Source organism: Alexandromys fortis, unplaced genomic scaffold, assembly GCF_014885135.2.
Source record: "Alexandromys fortis isolate MF-2015 unplaced genomic scaffold, M_Fortis_MF-2015_v1.1 scaffold_31, whole genome shotgun sequence".
Lineage (NCBI taxonomy): Eukaryota > Metazoa > Chordata > Mammalia > Rodentia > Cricetidae > Alexandromys > Alexandromys fortis.
In genome coordinates, this window is record NW_026067974.1 from 13,748,099 (window position 1) to 13,763,551 (window position 15,453).

Sequence of the window (15,453 nt, forward strand, 5' to 3'; positions counted from 1 at the left end):
TTGTGCATGGTGATAGATATGGATCTATTTTCATTCTTCTACAGTGTGACATCCAGTTTTGCCAGCACAATTTGTTGAAGATGCTCTCTTTTTTCCATTGTATACTTTTAGCTCCTTTATCGAAAATGAGGTGTTCATAGGTTTGTGGGTTAAAGTCAGGGTCTTCTATTCGATTCCATTGGTTGACTTCTCTGTTTTTATGCCAATACCAAGCTGTTTTCAATACTGTGGCTCTGTAATAGAGTTTGAAGTCCGGGATGGTAATGCCTCCAGACAATCCTTTATTGTATAAGATTGTTTTGGCTATCCTGGGTTTTTTGTTTTTCCATATAAAGTTGATTATTGTCTTCTTACTCAGGAGATCTCATCTTTTTCTACTTCCCATGTAGATTAGATCCTAGCCTTTTTATATGGGTTCTGGGTATTAAACTCAGGTCTTCAGACTTTTGCGACAAGTACTTTACCCACTAAGCTATCCCCCTTCTTAATTTATGATTTTTAAATTAAAATAATTGATTTCACAACTGGACATGGTGGCATGTGCACATCATGACACGTGTTCAGGTCAGGGGCAGTTTGCAGGAGTCGGTTCTGTCCTACCATCATTCAGGTCATCAGACTTGGCGGCAAGTGTCTACCCACTGAGCCATCCTGCTAGAGCCTGCATCAGTTTTTTTTTGTTTTTTGTTTTTTTGTTTTTTTGTTTTTTTTTTTTTTTTTGTTGTTTCGAGACAGGGTTTCTCCATAGCTTTTGGTTCCTGTCCTGGGACTAGCTCTTGTAGACCAGGCGGGCCTCGAACTCACAGAGATCCACCTGCCTCTGCCTCCCGAGTGCTGGGATTAAAGGTGTGTGCCACCACCGCCCAGCTCTGCATCAGTTTTATTTTGTATATTGTTCATTAGTTGATAGACATTAGATTATTTCTGATTTGTAGTATACCATGAGTGCTTCTGCTGTAAACGTTTGTTTATCAGTTTATTGGGATGCGTGTTTCCCTGAGTGTAATCCTAGCAGTGGAAATAGATGGGCGGGCACACATGGGGTCAGGAGGTGGAGGGGTGAAGAATGACTTGCATAGCTGGGTGGAATGTGGTTCTGACATGGGAGCAGGTTTCGGAGGGGTGGATGGTGATTTCTTCCTCTGTTGTTTCTGTTGGTTGGATTGTTTCTTTTTTAAAAAACCATTTATTTACTTTTTTAAAAAATGTTCATTGGTGTTTTGACTACATGTATACTGTGTGAGGGTGTCAGAAGCCCTGGAACTTGAGTTACAGACAGATGTGAGCCATCATGTGAGTGTTGGGAATTGAACCCAGGTCCTCTGGGAGGGCAGCCAGTGTTCTTAACCACTGAGCTCTCTCTCCGGCCCCAAGGCTGGGTGGTTTCTAGGCAGGGCCTTTGTGGCAGGTAAATGCCTTCCAGGGCCAGTAAGATACTGGTATGATTGTGAGACATTTTGGTGCCTCCTAGCAATGATTTTTCTAAGCAATTGTGTTTTATGAGCTGAACGTCTGGGTGGAAAACCAGTGGCAGAGCCAAGCTGAGAGTCGTAATCTTCTAGATCACAGATACTGCTGTACACACACCCCATGAACTTCCTCTGTTGCCTCATGTTCATTTTATGATGAGAAGAAAAGATGCAGTCCTCCTCTGTTCCACATATATGAACAGCCCACTCATAGTCCAGATGTCTCTGTGGGAGAAGAAGCTCATTTTGCTGTGGCACATGTGAGGCCAGGAAGTCTGTGCTTTCCCAGGGAGCTGGAATATTAAAGTTACAGTAATCATTGCTCTAGACAATGAGATACACAGCTATTTATACCAAGTGAGGTTGGCTCTGAGCAGCCTTGGCTCTTCGCTGCTTTACAAACCTCTGAGGCACCACCCACTTCCAAAAGAACTGTTCACATGAAGGCCCCTTCCCCTCTGACACTGGAGGCCTGAGCCGGGGTTACATGTCAGGTGATAGCAGACAGGTAGCAGCAGGTCCCTGGGAATCTGTGGGGCCTGTTTCAGCCTCAACTCACTCTGCCTCTGTCTTTCTCATTTGTAGGTCGTGATTGCCACCAACATCGCAGAGACGTCGCTGACCATTGATGGCATCTACTATGTAGTTGACCCTGGGTTTGTGAAGCAGAAAGTTTACAATTCTAAAACAGGAATCGACCAGCTTGTGGTGACACCTATTTCTCAGGTTGGCTGCGTCTATGTTAGCTTTCCTCAAAATCCTGGTGAGGGTATTCTGGGATTTGTTATGGTTCTGAGTGGTCTTAACCACTGAGCTATCTCTCCAGCCCCCAAACACACACACAAACACAATATCACATAGTTTTTTTTTTGAGACAAGGTCTCAAAAATTATAAATAAATTATAAATAAATAGAGTTTAATAAATATATATTATGTACTAAACATATGCTAAATATCTAATAAATGTCTATATTATATAAAATATATAATATATAAAGTACATATTTGTAGCCTTGACTGGCTGGGAACTTGCTATGTAGATCAGGCTGGCCTTGAACTCATAGAGATCTGCCTGCCTCTGTCTTCTCACCCTTACCCCAGTGCTGGGATTAAAGGTTTATGCCACCACACCCCGCAAGCACATATTTTTTTCTTTTTTTCAGATTTATTTACTTATTATGTATACAGTGTTCTGTCAGCACGTATGCCCACAAGCCAGAAGAAGGTATCAGATCTTATTGTAGGTAATTGTAAGCCATCATGTGGTTACTGGGAACTAAACTCAGGACTTGTGTTCTTAACCTCTGAGCCATCTCTCCATCCCTGCAAACACATATTTTTAAATGCTTAGCAGCATATAGCTGAGTTAGTAGTAACTGATGAGATAATTATCCATTTCTTCAATAATTATGAGATAATCTCTTGCCTAAAGTATATTTAAAAAGGAATTACCTGGTCATCTTTTTTTTTAATATTTATTTGTTTGTTTGTTTATTTATTTATTTATTATGTATACAATATTCTGTCTGTGTGTGCCTGCAGGCCAGAAGAGGGCACCAGACCTCATTACAGATGGTTGTGAGCCACCATGTGGTTGCTGGGAATTGAACTCAGGACCTTTGGAAGAGCAGGCAATGCTCTTAACCTCTGAGCCATCTCTCCAGCCCCCTGTTAATCTTTTTAAGGGAAATTTGGTGACAGCTTATATAAAATTTTAAAGTTCATCTGTTTAACCTGTTCTGTTTCTAGGAACATATTAGAAAGTTAGACGTGATTGAGTACATATTCAAAGAACAAAAATGATTGTTCACGGAAGGATGGCTTCTAGATCAGCCAGAAGGGGAAGAATTTAATCTAATATAGTATAACCATGCCGTAAAGTATTATGTGGGATTAACTGCTGGTGTGTATTTATATTTAATGTTGTAAATGTGTAACTGTGGCATATTGAATGAAGGAAGTGAGCTACAAAATATGATGAATGAAACAATCCAATTTTTGTTTAAAAAATACATGATGTGCATTTCTGGGCTGAGCATATGGCTGTGCCCCAGGAAGCTGGTAGGCTTAGCTAAGGCTTTTCTGTGGGTGCCGCTATGCTACTGATGGTTCTCTTGGTGGGGTGATGGGAACTTTTTTGCTTTAGACACTTAAATATTGTGTTCATCTTTTATAGCAGCCCTGCATTAGCATTTATAGTTTGTAAAAAAACCACAAAGCTATTTTCATTCTGTAGTTGCGGAATAATAATAACAACTAACATTCACAGGGTGCTTACCAAGTACCAGGCAGTGTCCTGGGCATTTCACATGCACTAACTCAGGGTCTTGAGTGCTAGTAGACAGTATTGTCATTTCACAGTAAGGAGGTTAGGGTACAGTGGGAGTAAAGGACTTACCTGTTCCCACATAGCTGCTAGAGGCAGGGTTAGATCTAGAAAGCTTGGGAACAGTACATGTGCTCTGTCTGGATGACCAAATAATTGACTACATGTGTCTTTCCTGATTTGGCTCTCCATCATGGGATGCTGTGCAGTCCCGGCAGTGTGAGTGTTGCCTAGATTCGTATGACTCATTGTGCTTTCATGTTTTTTGTTTTTTTTTTTTTCTTCAAGATAGCATTTCTCTGTACTGGGATTAAAGGCATGTACCACCACGCTCAACCATTTTTTTTTTAAGGGCTTGATTTTTCTCACTGTTAACTGTTAAACATTCTACATTGGATATTTACTAAAGTCTTAAAATAAAAGACATATAGTCCTGGAGAGATGGCTCAGCAGTTAAGAGTGCTTACTCTTCTTGTGGAGGACTTGGGTTCTGTTCCCAGCTCCTGTGAGGTGGTTTACAATCTCCTGTAACTCCAGTTCTAGGAGATGGCAGTGCCTTCTTACAGCCTCTGAGGGCTCCTGTGTGTATGTAGTACACATAAATTCATACATGTATCTCATATCCATATAAAAATAGTAAGTAAATCTAAAGAAATATGCTGGGTAGTGATGGTGTATGCCTTTAATCCTAACACTCAGGAGACAGAGACAGGCAGAGCTCAGTGAGGTCAAGGCTAGCCTGGCCTACAGAGAGAGTTCCAGGACAGCCAGGGCTACACACAAAGAAACGCTGTCTCAAAAAAAAAAAATACTAGGAAGGAAGGGAGGAAAGGAGGGAGGTAGGGAAGAGGAAGGAAAGAAAGAAGGAAGAAAGGAAGGAAGAAAGGAAGGAAGGAAGGAGAAACCGTGCATAAGCTACCAGTAGACTAAGCCACTGACAAGTTGTTGTTTTTCTCCAGCCATTTCATCCTAATAATTTATACATACGCATCAAACCCTTCATAAGATGGACATGGTGGTTCATGCCTATAATCTCAATACTTGGAAGGCCAAGGCAGGAGACTCTCTGAGTTCCTAGGACAGCTAGGGCTAGATAGACCCCTAAGCGTGATGTCACACACACACACATTTAACACTGTGAATCCCAGTACTCTTTATTTCAGGCAGCTGTGTAATGAGACTCTGTCTCAAGAAGCCAAATAGAATATAAAGCCAACAATTAATAAAATTAGTGTCATATTAATTGTAACTTGCACTTTTCATCTGATGGTTGTCATTTTTGTTATCAAACATTGCAAAGCCTATTTTAAAATGGCTGCAAAGTCATCGGTGTGATCTACATAATTTATTTAGTTTGCTTCCAATTTTGATCATAATTGTGGGGCTGGTGTTTTATTGTTTGTTCTGCTCTCTGTATTTCTTCTGTTCACCTGCCTTGTATGTGCTTCCCTGGAACAAACTTCTAGATGTACTGAGAATTGGTAAGAGCATCTCTAGTGTTGGAAATGGTCCTAAACTGGTAACTCTGAGAAACCCACCCCAGTGCAGTGGTAGATCTTTCTTTCTGAGCTTTTTTCTTTCCCTAATCCTCATGCTTAAAACTTAGATGAAATTATCTTGTTAAACCCTGACTCTGCTTCATAAAAGCAAACAGACAGATTTCCTGGCTAGAGCTGCTCAGCAATGATTTACAGCTGGTACTCTGTATGCTCACCCCGTAGGCTCAGGCAAAGCAGAGAGCTGGCAGAGCTGGGAGAACCGGCCCAGGGAAGTGTTACAGGCTGTACACAGAACGTGCCTACCGAGATGAAATGCTGACCACCAATGTGCCAGAAATCCAGAGAACCAACCTGGCCAGCACAGTGCTGTCCCTCAAGGTAAGAACTGCCTATCGCACAGCCCCCTTACTCAAGTCGCCTCACAGAACCATTCCTTTGAAGTGCAGTGTTGTGTGGTATCTGTGATAACAGCTCCCTGTGCAAGTCTCTTGTGAGTGCATGGTTTGTTTCTTACTCTAATAACCAGCAGGATATTTGGCTCTGCTAGGTCTTAGTTATGTAATCAGTGCCAGACTACAGACAAACCTGTTTAAACCCCAACCACTTCAGCTTTCAGATTCAAATTTATTTGTTCCTTGCATTTTGCTTGCGTGTGTGTGTGTGTGTGTGTGTGTGTGTGTGTGTGTGTGTACATGCGCTCCTACATGTGTTTGAGACAAGGTCTGACTATATATTGGCCTGGAACTTGTTATATAAACTAGGTTTGACTTTGAAGTCAAAAAGATCCACTTGCCACTACCTCCAAATGCTTTAATCTCCCAAGGGATTAAAGGCATGGTCCACTAAATTCGGTGAATTCTGCTTTTAAATTTTGTTTTTTAATGTTAATTGTCATTATTTTTAATTATGTGCATGTGTGTGCACTTGTGTGCATGTGGATATGTGAATTCAAGTGCAGATCCTCTCAGAAGGGAGGCCAGAGGCGTCAGAATCCTTCTGGAGGTGATGGCTGTGAACCTGACAGGGGGTTGGGAATCAATCTCAGGTCCTCTAGAAGAACAGCAGAACTGCTGAGTCATCTCTCCAGCCTTGAATTCTGCTTAAAAAGGGGAAAAGGTGTACTGGTTCTGAAACTGTAAGGGGAGGTTGTCCAGGTCCCAGCTGTCGTGCAGGACTTGCTTTCAGTCAGAATTCTGCTCTTCCTCTATCACTCCCCAGCGAGCTCTTCCATCTCTCTTGGCAGGAGGAGTCACATGAGTCATTTCCCAGCTCATGGCGTGTCCCGTGACACCAGTGCTGCCCTGAGCCTTGGCACTTCACCAGTGCAGAGTGCTCTCTTGTCATTTGTTATTCATTTAGTGTAAGAAAGGCCAAAACAGGGCTTCAGAGGAAAGCCCGCTGTGGTCCCTCCATGGCCCAGACTTCTGGTTTGGCCCTGTGACTTTGGGCACGTTTATCTGCCCAGCCCCCGTTCTGTGATCTCGTCATATAAAGGCATCTGTTAATAGTGTTGGTTGGAGAGCAAGGTGGAAGGATGCAGGCGAAGGCACTTGGCACAGTGATTGCTGACATAACTCTTCACAGCTGTTGTTCACACAGTAAGCAGTTATTGGATGCCTGCTGTGCTTAGGATTGCAGACCCTTTATGAGGAAGAAGGGGAAGCACAGCACCCTTCCCAGGCGAACAGAGCATCATTCAGTCACTTCACCAAATTCGCTGTTCTGTGCCATACATTTGTTCTCATACACAGAACTCTTGAGTAGTAGCTGTGTTGGCACTGTCTTTATGCCCCAGCCACGGCATGAAGCACTCCACAGATTTGCAGAAGACAGGACAGCGAAGCTGTGCTCTTTTATTACTGTAAAATATATATAATTAAAATGTACAAATTGCTTTAAGCTTTTTTTTTTTTTGTCTTTCTGTCTGTCTTCCTCTTTTCCTCTTCTTCCTACTCCTCTTCCTTCTTGTTCTTCTTTGTTGTTTTCTGAGAATGGACTTCATTGTGTAGTCCTACATGTCCTGGGACTCACTTGTAGACCAGGCTAGCCTCAGACTCTCATAAAGATCTGCCTACTTCAGCCTTGAGCATTGGCATTAAAGATGTGTACTACCACACCAGGCTGTTCTGTTTTTTTTGTATGTTTGTTTTTGTTTTTCTTTTTTTGTTTGTTTGTTTGTTTTTCAAGACAGGGTTTCTCTGTGGCTTTGGAGCTATACTGGAACTAGCTCTTGTAGACCAGGCTGGCCTGGAACTTACTGAGATCCACCTGCCTCTGCCTCCCGAGTGCTGGGATTAAAGGCCAAGACCATCTTGCTTGTTCTGGGTTTTAAACCTACAGCATAGTAAGCTATCACTCCCTGCTGAGTCACATCACTAGCCATTTAACTTCTGCTGTTTTTGTTTTTATTTTGAGTCAGAGTCTTTCTGTGTAGCTCAAACTGGCCCCAAACTTGTGATCCTCCTGCTACTACTTCCAGAGTGTCAGGATTATAGATGTGTGCCATTGTGCTTGGCCATTGTAAGCTTTTAGTGTTATCTCCACATTAGGTCCAGCCTTGGTACAGCCATCACGCTGCTCTGTTCTAAGAGTGTTCACATTATCCTTTTAGCCAGCTTCCCTTTCCCCATTCCCTAGTCTTTGGTAGTAATATGCTACATTCTGAGAGAGAGAGAGCATGAGTGTCTGCATTTACCTAGTGTTTCCGACTTCACTTAGCATAATTCTTTTGAGGTGTGGACAGGCTGTTGTGTGTGCTGGGATTTCATGCCTGTCTTAGGATAATGTTCCATGGGTCCTCTGGAAGAAGCCAGTGCTCTTAACTGCTAGGTCTGACCCCTCAATATGTGTGTGTGTGTGTTTTTAAGATTTATTTATTATGTATACAGTGTTGTGGCTATTTATATACCTGCATGCCAAAAGAGGGCACTAGATCTTATTAAGATGGTTTTGAACCACCATGCGGGTGCTGGGAATTGAACTCAGGACCTATGGAAGAACATCCAGTGCTCTTAACCAATGAGCCATTTCTCTAGCCCCTCAATATGTGTTTAAGTTTTATTTTTTATAATGTGTCTATATGTGTGTATGTGTACAGAGGCCAGACTGATGGATCCCCTGGAGCTGGAGTTGTAGGTAGTTGTGAGCCTTCTGATATGGGTACTGGGAACTGAACTCAGGTTCTGTGGAAGAGTAGCAATGTGTGCTCTCAACCACTTGACCATCTCTCCAGACTCCTTTTGATATTTTTAAGTATGAACCTAGGGATATACAAGTTGGGTCATATGGTAACTATGTTTAACTTTTTATTTTTAAAACATTATTGATAACTTGTTAGCCTTGGTTGGCCTGAAACTTATAAAAATGGCCTGCCTCTGCCTCCTGAGAGCTATAATTAGAAAAAGCACTTGCCAGACTGTGTTTTACTTTTTAAACCACCATCAAACTACTTCCATAGTGGATTTTCATATTCCTATAAGAAATATATGAGATGTCCTGTTTTGTTTTTTCCTATCCTGCTACACCCTAGTGTTTTGTTGTAGTTTTTACTTGCATTGCCCCAGAGAGCTTGTGTGTCTTCTTTGGTGAAATATCTATTTAAATGAATCTTCAACTTTGCTCACCACCCCACATCTCCTCTGTACTCTTTCCTTTTATCAGTGACCATGAGTGGAGATGAGTGGGTGGTAAGTGCATGTGGAGGTCAGAGGGCAACTTTTGGGAGTTGGTTCTCCCCTTCCACGGGAGGGGTAGGTCTAGGGATCAAACTCAGATTGTCGGGTTTGCCCAGGAAGCAGTTTTATGTGATAGATCATATAACTGCACTTTTTTCTTTTTGTCTTTCTTTTCTTCTTCTTCTTCTTTTTTTGGGGGGCGGGGGGCGGGTGTTTTGAGACAGGGTCTCATGTATTCCAGGTTGACCTAGAACTTGATGTATAGTTGAGAATGACCTTGAACTAAGTTTACCAACTCCTTTTTGTCGGGGAGGGGGGACGTGGGGAGGAGGGGGGGTTTGGACTGGGGGTTTGAGACTAGGTCTTACGATATAACGATATAGTCTTGAATGACCTGGAACACTCTATGTAGGACTGTTCTTGAACTCACAGAGACCCACCTGCCTCTGCCCCTGCCCCTGCCCCTGCCCCCTCCTCGTGGTGGGATTAAAGGTGTGCGCCACCGCACACAGTTTCAGCCTCTTTTAAACACTGAGTTAAAGTTTGTCCTTTTGTTGTAACTCTGTGTGTTTGTTTATTTAGAAAGAATGTTTTTGTTTTGTTAAAGATTTAGAGTTAGGTATAGCGTGTATATTTGCCTGTGTGTTTTCATGTTAACAGGTGCTTTAGAAGGCCAGGGCACCGAATTGCCTAGGGTTAGAGTTACAGATGGTTGTGAGCTTGGGACGTGAACTCCAGAGGAACAGCAAAGTGCCCTTACCTCTGAGCAGTCTCTCCAGCACAGAGGAATGTTTTCTCAAGTTTCCTGAGGGGTCTAGGCATTTGACCCAGTTGGTAGAGTGTTGGTGCACCATTCACGAAGCCTTCGGTTCCTTCCCAGCACTGCATAAACCAGGTGTAGTTGTGCATGCCTATAATTCCAGCACTTGGGAAATGGAGGCAGGAAGAGAGTTTGCTGAGAACATACGTGGATGCTAATAGTATGAACTTTGTGTGGGAAGAGTCTGGAGGTTACTGCCGCTCTGCCTGGGCTTCCTAATTGCATTGAAGAAACAGTGGAGCATTTAACAGGGGACCGTCTCCATTTTAACTGGTGAGGCTCATCTTCCTGTTGCTTTATTTTCTAGGCTATGGGCATTAATGACCTGTTGTCTTTTGACTTCATGGATGCCCCACCAATGGAAACTCTGATCACGGCCATGGAGCAGCTGTATACACTGGGGGCCCTGGATGATGAGGGCCTGCTCACTCGCCTGGGCCGCAGGGTAAGGGGCAGGAGAACTTCTGGTGTTTTGGGGAGGGCACCCTGGCTGGTCTTCCCCCTTTGGTTTAGCAAAAGCAAGTGTTGAGGACTTGAAAAGCTTTGAGTAGGGTTAAATGCTCTTCAGAAGGTGGGGGGAATGGATAGTGGGAGCCAGTCTGTCCTTGAACTTTGATCTTCTCACCTTTGTCTCCACACAACAGACACCACCACAACTGACCCTAAATGCCCTTTTGTTTTCTTCCAGGAAATGAGTGGAGTTTATTTCTACTCAAGGTTTATTATTATTATTATTATTATTATTATTATTATTATTATTATTATTATTATTATTATGTGGCTCCTGGAGGTGGTCATGGATGCCTAGTTTGTGGAGTTGGTTTTCTCTTTCCACCTTTGTGTGGGTTCTAGGGATTGAACTCAGGTCACAGGCTTATGTGGCAACTACCTTTACCTACTAAGCTATCTTACCACTTTGGGGTTTTGCTTCTTTATTTTATTTTATTTTAGTGTAGACTGACTTTTCTTTTGGGCCATCAGCTCACATAAAAACTGACTTGCAGACTTCCTATTAATTATAGAAGTTTGGCCTTAACTTAGGCTAGTTTCTAAGCATAACTTAAATTAACCCATTTTTATTAATGTGCTTTCTCCCTTGTGGCTTTATTGCCTCTTCTCTGTACTGTCCATCCTGATTCTTCAATGTCTAGTTGACCGCTCTACCTTTCTTCTTCCCAGCACCCTCTGTGCTGCCTAGCTATTGGCCATTCAGCTTTAGTAAACCAGTCAGAGTCACACATCTTCAAAAGTGTGCAAAAAGATTATTCCACAACATTTTGGTTTAGTTGTCTTTTTAGGGGGTGGGAGCAGGGTGCAGGGTTTCTCTGTGTAACATTCCTGACTGTCCTAGAACTCAGAGATCCACCTACCTCTGCCTCCCAAGTGCACCACCACTGCCTGGAAGGTTTTGCTTTTTACTTGAATTTTATATTATTACTTTAAAATGTTTCTTCTTAATAGAAAAGATTGCTTGCAGTTAGTCGTACTCAGGATATATTATTCAATCTAATCTAGATTATATTTATGATTACTACTATTGTTATTTTAAGACAGGTTGTTCTGTATGTAGTCCAGGCTAGGCAGGAACTAACTTCCTATGTAGTCTCAAAAACAAATAAAGGGTGTCTGCACCATTCCCATTTACATCAACAGTAGTTATGCTCTTAGGATCTGAGAGCTTATTTAGCAAAGTAAATTTATGGTGGAGACAGACACCCCACATCACCATGGGGCATCTGTAATCTCTTTTCCACTGACTAGGGCCTTCCTTGGCTAGTCAGTCCATGTGCATTGTCTACAGGGAAGCAGTTGTAGTTTCTTCTTCTTCCTGTAGATGGCGGAGTTTCCTCTGGAGCCAATGCTCTGCAAAATGCTCATCATGTCTGTGCATCTGGGCTGTAGCGAAGAGATGCTAACTATTGTGTCCATGCTGTCTGTGCAAAATGTCTTCTACCGACCCAAGGTAAGGTGCTCAACCCCACGTCCCAACAGGTGTAGTGACATCAGCCTGTGCTGTGTTGTGGGAGATGCTGTGACAAGCTGGCACATGTGTTTCTGTGCCAGCTGCTCACTTAGTACTTGGTAGGTAAGGAATTACTTTCTGTCCCACTGCTTGGCAGGATAAACAGGCCCTTGCAGATCAGAAGAAGGCCAAATTCCATCAGACAGAAGGGGACCATCTCACCCTGCTGGCCGTCTATAACTCCTGGAAGAACAACAAATTCTCCAACCCATGGTGCTATGAGAACTTTATCCAGGCTCGTTCCCTGCGCCGGGCCCAGGACATTCGCAAGCAGATGTTAGGCATAATGGACAGGTCAGTCAGGAATGGGGACATTAGTTTTGGGTTGTCATGTCTCCATAGGTCTTATGACTGCTCACCTCCAAATGTATTTGCAGGTACCTGTGTGCTTGTTTCTAACAGAGCATTTTCCTGCAGTGTTCATCTTGTAGGCTGTCTCCTCAAGCAGACATGTGGCTAAGAATTGCTTTAGAAACATCCTGATAGGAAGATAATTTAATTAGTTAAGAATGCTTTCTTTACCAGGACAGGCACCAAAAACTACAGAGAAACCCTGTCTCAAAAAAAAAAAAAGAATGCTTTCTTTGAAGTCAGGCAGTGGTGGTGCATGCCTTTAATCCCAGCACTTGGGAAGCAGAGGCAGGTGAATCTCTGAGTTAGAGGCTACCTGGTCTACAGAGATAGTTCCAGGACAGCAGAGCTACACAGAGAAACCCTATCTTGAAGGGATAAAGAAGAATGCTTTGCTTACAAGCCTCTGGATTATTAGTCTGGGGTTGAATTCTTGCCTGAGCCAAGCTTCTGGCTTTTAGTCCCTTCATATTGCCCACCATACTCTTTCTGTATTGTGCTGCGAGGAAGCCTTAGTCCTGGTGACGACTGTGAGGACCCTCAGGTGGAGCATTGAGCAGCTCACGCACTGAGCAGGCTCATGTTCTTGTCTGCTCTTACTGTCCTGACAGGCACAAGCTGGATGTGGTCTCCTGCGGCAAGTCCACAGTCCGAGTGCAGAAGGCCATCTGCAGCGGCTTCTTCCGGAACGCTGCCAAGAAGGACCCTCAGGAGGGCTACCGGACGCTGATTGACCAGCAGGTGGTCTACATCCATCCTTCCAGTGCGCTCTTCAATAGACAGCCAGAATGGTAGGTGACTTGTCCTGGGCAGAGGACTCCCAAGTCTCTACCACCCCCACTTCACATTTTGACTTTGCTTGTATTTCTAGAGTAGCATAAGCCCAAAGTAGGGACACTACCAAGTTCTCCTGTTGTCTTTAATGTGTGTATTTATGTGTGTATGGGCGTACCTTTGTATGTGTGTGGAGGCAGAGAAGAGCCTCAGGAGTCATCCTGGGGAACATAGTCTTTCTCCTTTTAAGATAATCTTGTTGCCTGGAGATCACCATTGAGACAAGATTGGCTGGTGAACACAGGGACCCTTTGTCTCCGCCTCCTTAGCACTGAGACTGCAAGTGTACATCACCATGCCCAGCATTATGTAGGTGCTGAGGATTGAACTTAGATCCTTGTTCTTGCAAGGCAAGCATTTTACCTTCTAAGTTGAGTTTCCAGCCCATAAACAGCCTCTTTAAGAGAAGTACAATTACAGGCATGACAGCAGGGAGCGATCTGAGAAATCTGATGAGATGGTTTTAAAAAGGGTTTTGGGGGTTTTGTTTGTTTTTTTTTCAAGGCAGGGTCTCACTACATAGCTCTGGTTGTTCTGGAATTCACTATGTAGACCAGGGTGGCCTCGAACTCACAGTGATCCACCTGCTTCTGCCTCCAAAATCTTGGGATTGAAGACTTGTGCCACTATGCCCACCATGGTCTTTAAAAGTTTAAGCCGGGCATGGTGGCTCATGCTTGTAATCCTGGCTCTCATGAAGGAATCAGGAGGGTTGCCTTGAGTTTGAGACTAGTCTTGGCTACATATGGAGACCCAGTCTCAAACAGAAACAGGGCTGGTGAGAAGACTCAGCAGGTATGAGTGCTTGCTGTGCAAGCCAGATGGCCTGAGTTTGATCCCCAGAACCCACAGAAATTTAGATGGAGGAAGAAAACTGACCCCACAGAATAGCCCTCTAATCTCCACATGCAGGCTCATGCTCACACAAATACACACATACACTTAAGGGTGTGTGCCACCATACCTGGCGCTACTTACTGCACTTTGTCCACTTGGCACTCCCTGTCCCTTGGTGGTGATCTGTGGAGCCCCTCTCCAGAACCTTAGAGTTTTATGGAAATTACCTAAGAAACCAGTTTTATTTTACAGATCAAGACACTGAAACCTAGAGAAGGGACAGAGCTGTTCTATTGTCATGTGATTAGTTCATGCTGAGACCAGGCTAGAACTGTCTTCCTGTGAGCAGTCTTGTGTTGGAGGAGTTTAGGCGTGAAGTAATGGGGTGTGGCTTTCATAAACAGACCAGAGTCTCCTGAAGGGTTAGGCAGGAGAAATGATAGAACAAATGTCAGCTCAGCTGTGGTCCCCAGGGGACCAGACTGGCTGTGGGGTGAAGCCTAATCCAAGGCTTGAGTCCTGTCTCTCTCCCACAGGGTGGTATACCATGAACTGGTGCTGACCACCAAGGAATACATGCGTGAGGTCACCACTATCGACCCCCGGTGGCTTGTGGAGTTTGCTCCAGCTTTCTTCAAGGTCTCCGACCCGACCAAGCTAAGCAAGCAGAAGAAACAGCAGCGCCTGGAGCCTCTGTATAATCGCTACGAGGAGCCGAATGCCTGGAGAATCTCCCGAGCTTTCCGGCGGCGCTGAAGGGCAGCTGACCACTCACCCGCATCTCCTGCAGCATGTGGCTTCCTCTGGCTGATGATGAGCTGGTCCTGTGTTGTGCTATTTTAAACTGAGCATTTCCCAAACTTAACTGTCTTCATAGTGTAAGACAGAAACAAATTTAAGCAGGGCTTTGTCCAGAGCCTTTAATCCCAGCACTTGGGAGGCAGAGGCAGGCAGATTTCTGTGAGTTTGAGGCCACCCTGGTCTGCAGAGTGGGTTCTAGGACAACCAGGACTACATTTTAGAGAAACCCTGCCTTGAAAAATCACACACAAATCGGACAAGTTGTGCATCCTGGGATGGGTGGGGAGAGTGAGTGTTGGTGATGCATTACACACAGCAAGGCCCTAATACCTCAGCTGTGTTTGTTGAAGGAATGAACCGTGACACTCCTGGACCATGTTGACCCCACTCCCTACCCCTCCCCAACCTCTGTATTTGTATTTTTACCTCCTAGAAATATTTATTTTCTTAAGGAAACAATGGGTTTTTATGACTTTTTCTTGTGGGAGGGGCAGCTGAAATGTCCGGCCCTCAGCCTGAGTTCAGTGTGGTGCACATGGTAGAGTCTCCTAGCCCTAGAGCCCAGGCCCCTCTGAGCCCAGACATGATGCACTGGAGGCCGAGCACCCCTGGAGCTAGCTCAGCCTTAGCAGCACAGGTCCCAGATTAACCAAGTCTGTGCCAGAGTGCTGCTTCAGTCTGGTACCTGGTGGCTAGGGATGTGGCGTCTGAAAACAAAGCTCTCCTCGATCTTCTGTCCCTTTCCTGTCAACACTCATTGAGCAGTGTGTTCTCTTTTCTTTAAAACCTAGCAAGTAACGAACGACCTTATGACAGTG

The 15,453-nt window shown here is 44.0% G+C and overlaps 1 protein-coding gene across 1 annotated transcript in view; it reads left to right on the plus strand.

Annotated features, from left to right (window-relative positions):
• Dhx8 (DEAH-box helicase 8) overlaps positions 1 to 15,453 on the plus strand; it is a 35,236-nt gene extending 19,783 nt beyond the window's left edge. Inside the window, 7 exon segments of the mRNA XM_050156879.1 lie at positions 2,055 to 2,195; positions 5,518 to 5,673; positions 10,097 to 10,234; positions 11,624 to 11,752; positions 11,910 to 12,106; positions 12,775 to 12,954; positions 14,371 to 15,453. Coding sequence (XP_050012836.1) covers positions 2,055 to 2,195; positions 5,518 to 5,673; positions 10,097 to 10,234; positions 11,624 to 11,752; positions 11,910 to 12,106; positions 12,775 to 12,954; positions 14,371 to 14,590 — 1,161 coding nt within the window. The 3' untranslated portion in view covers positions 14,591 to 15,453.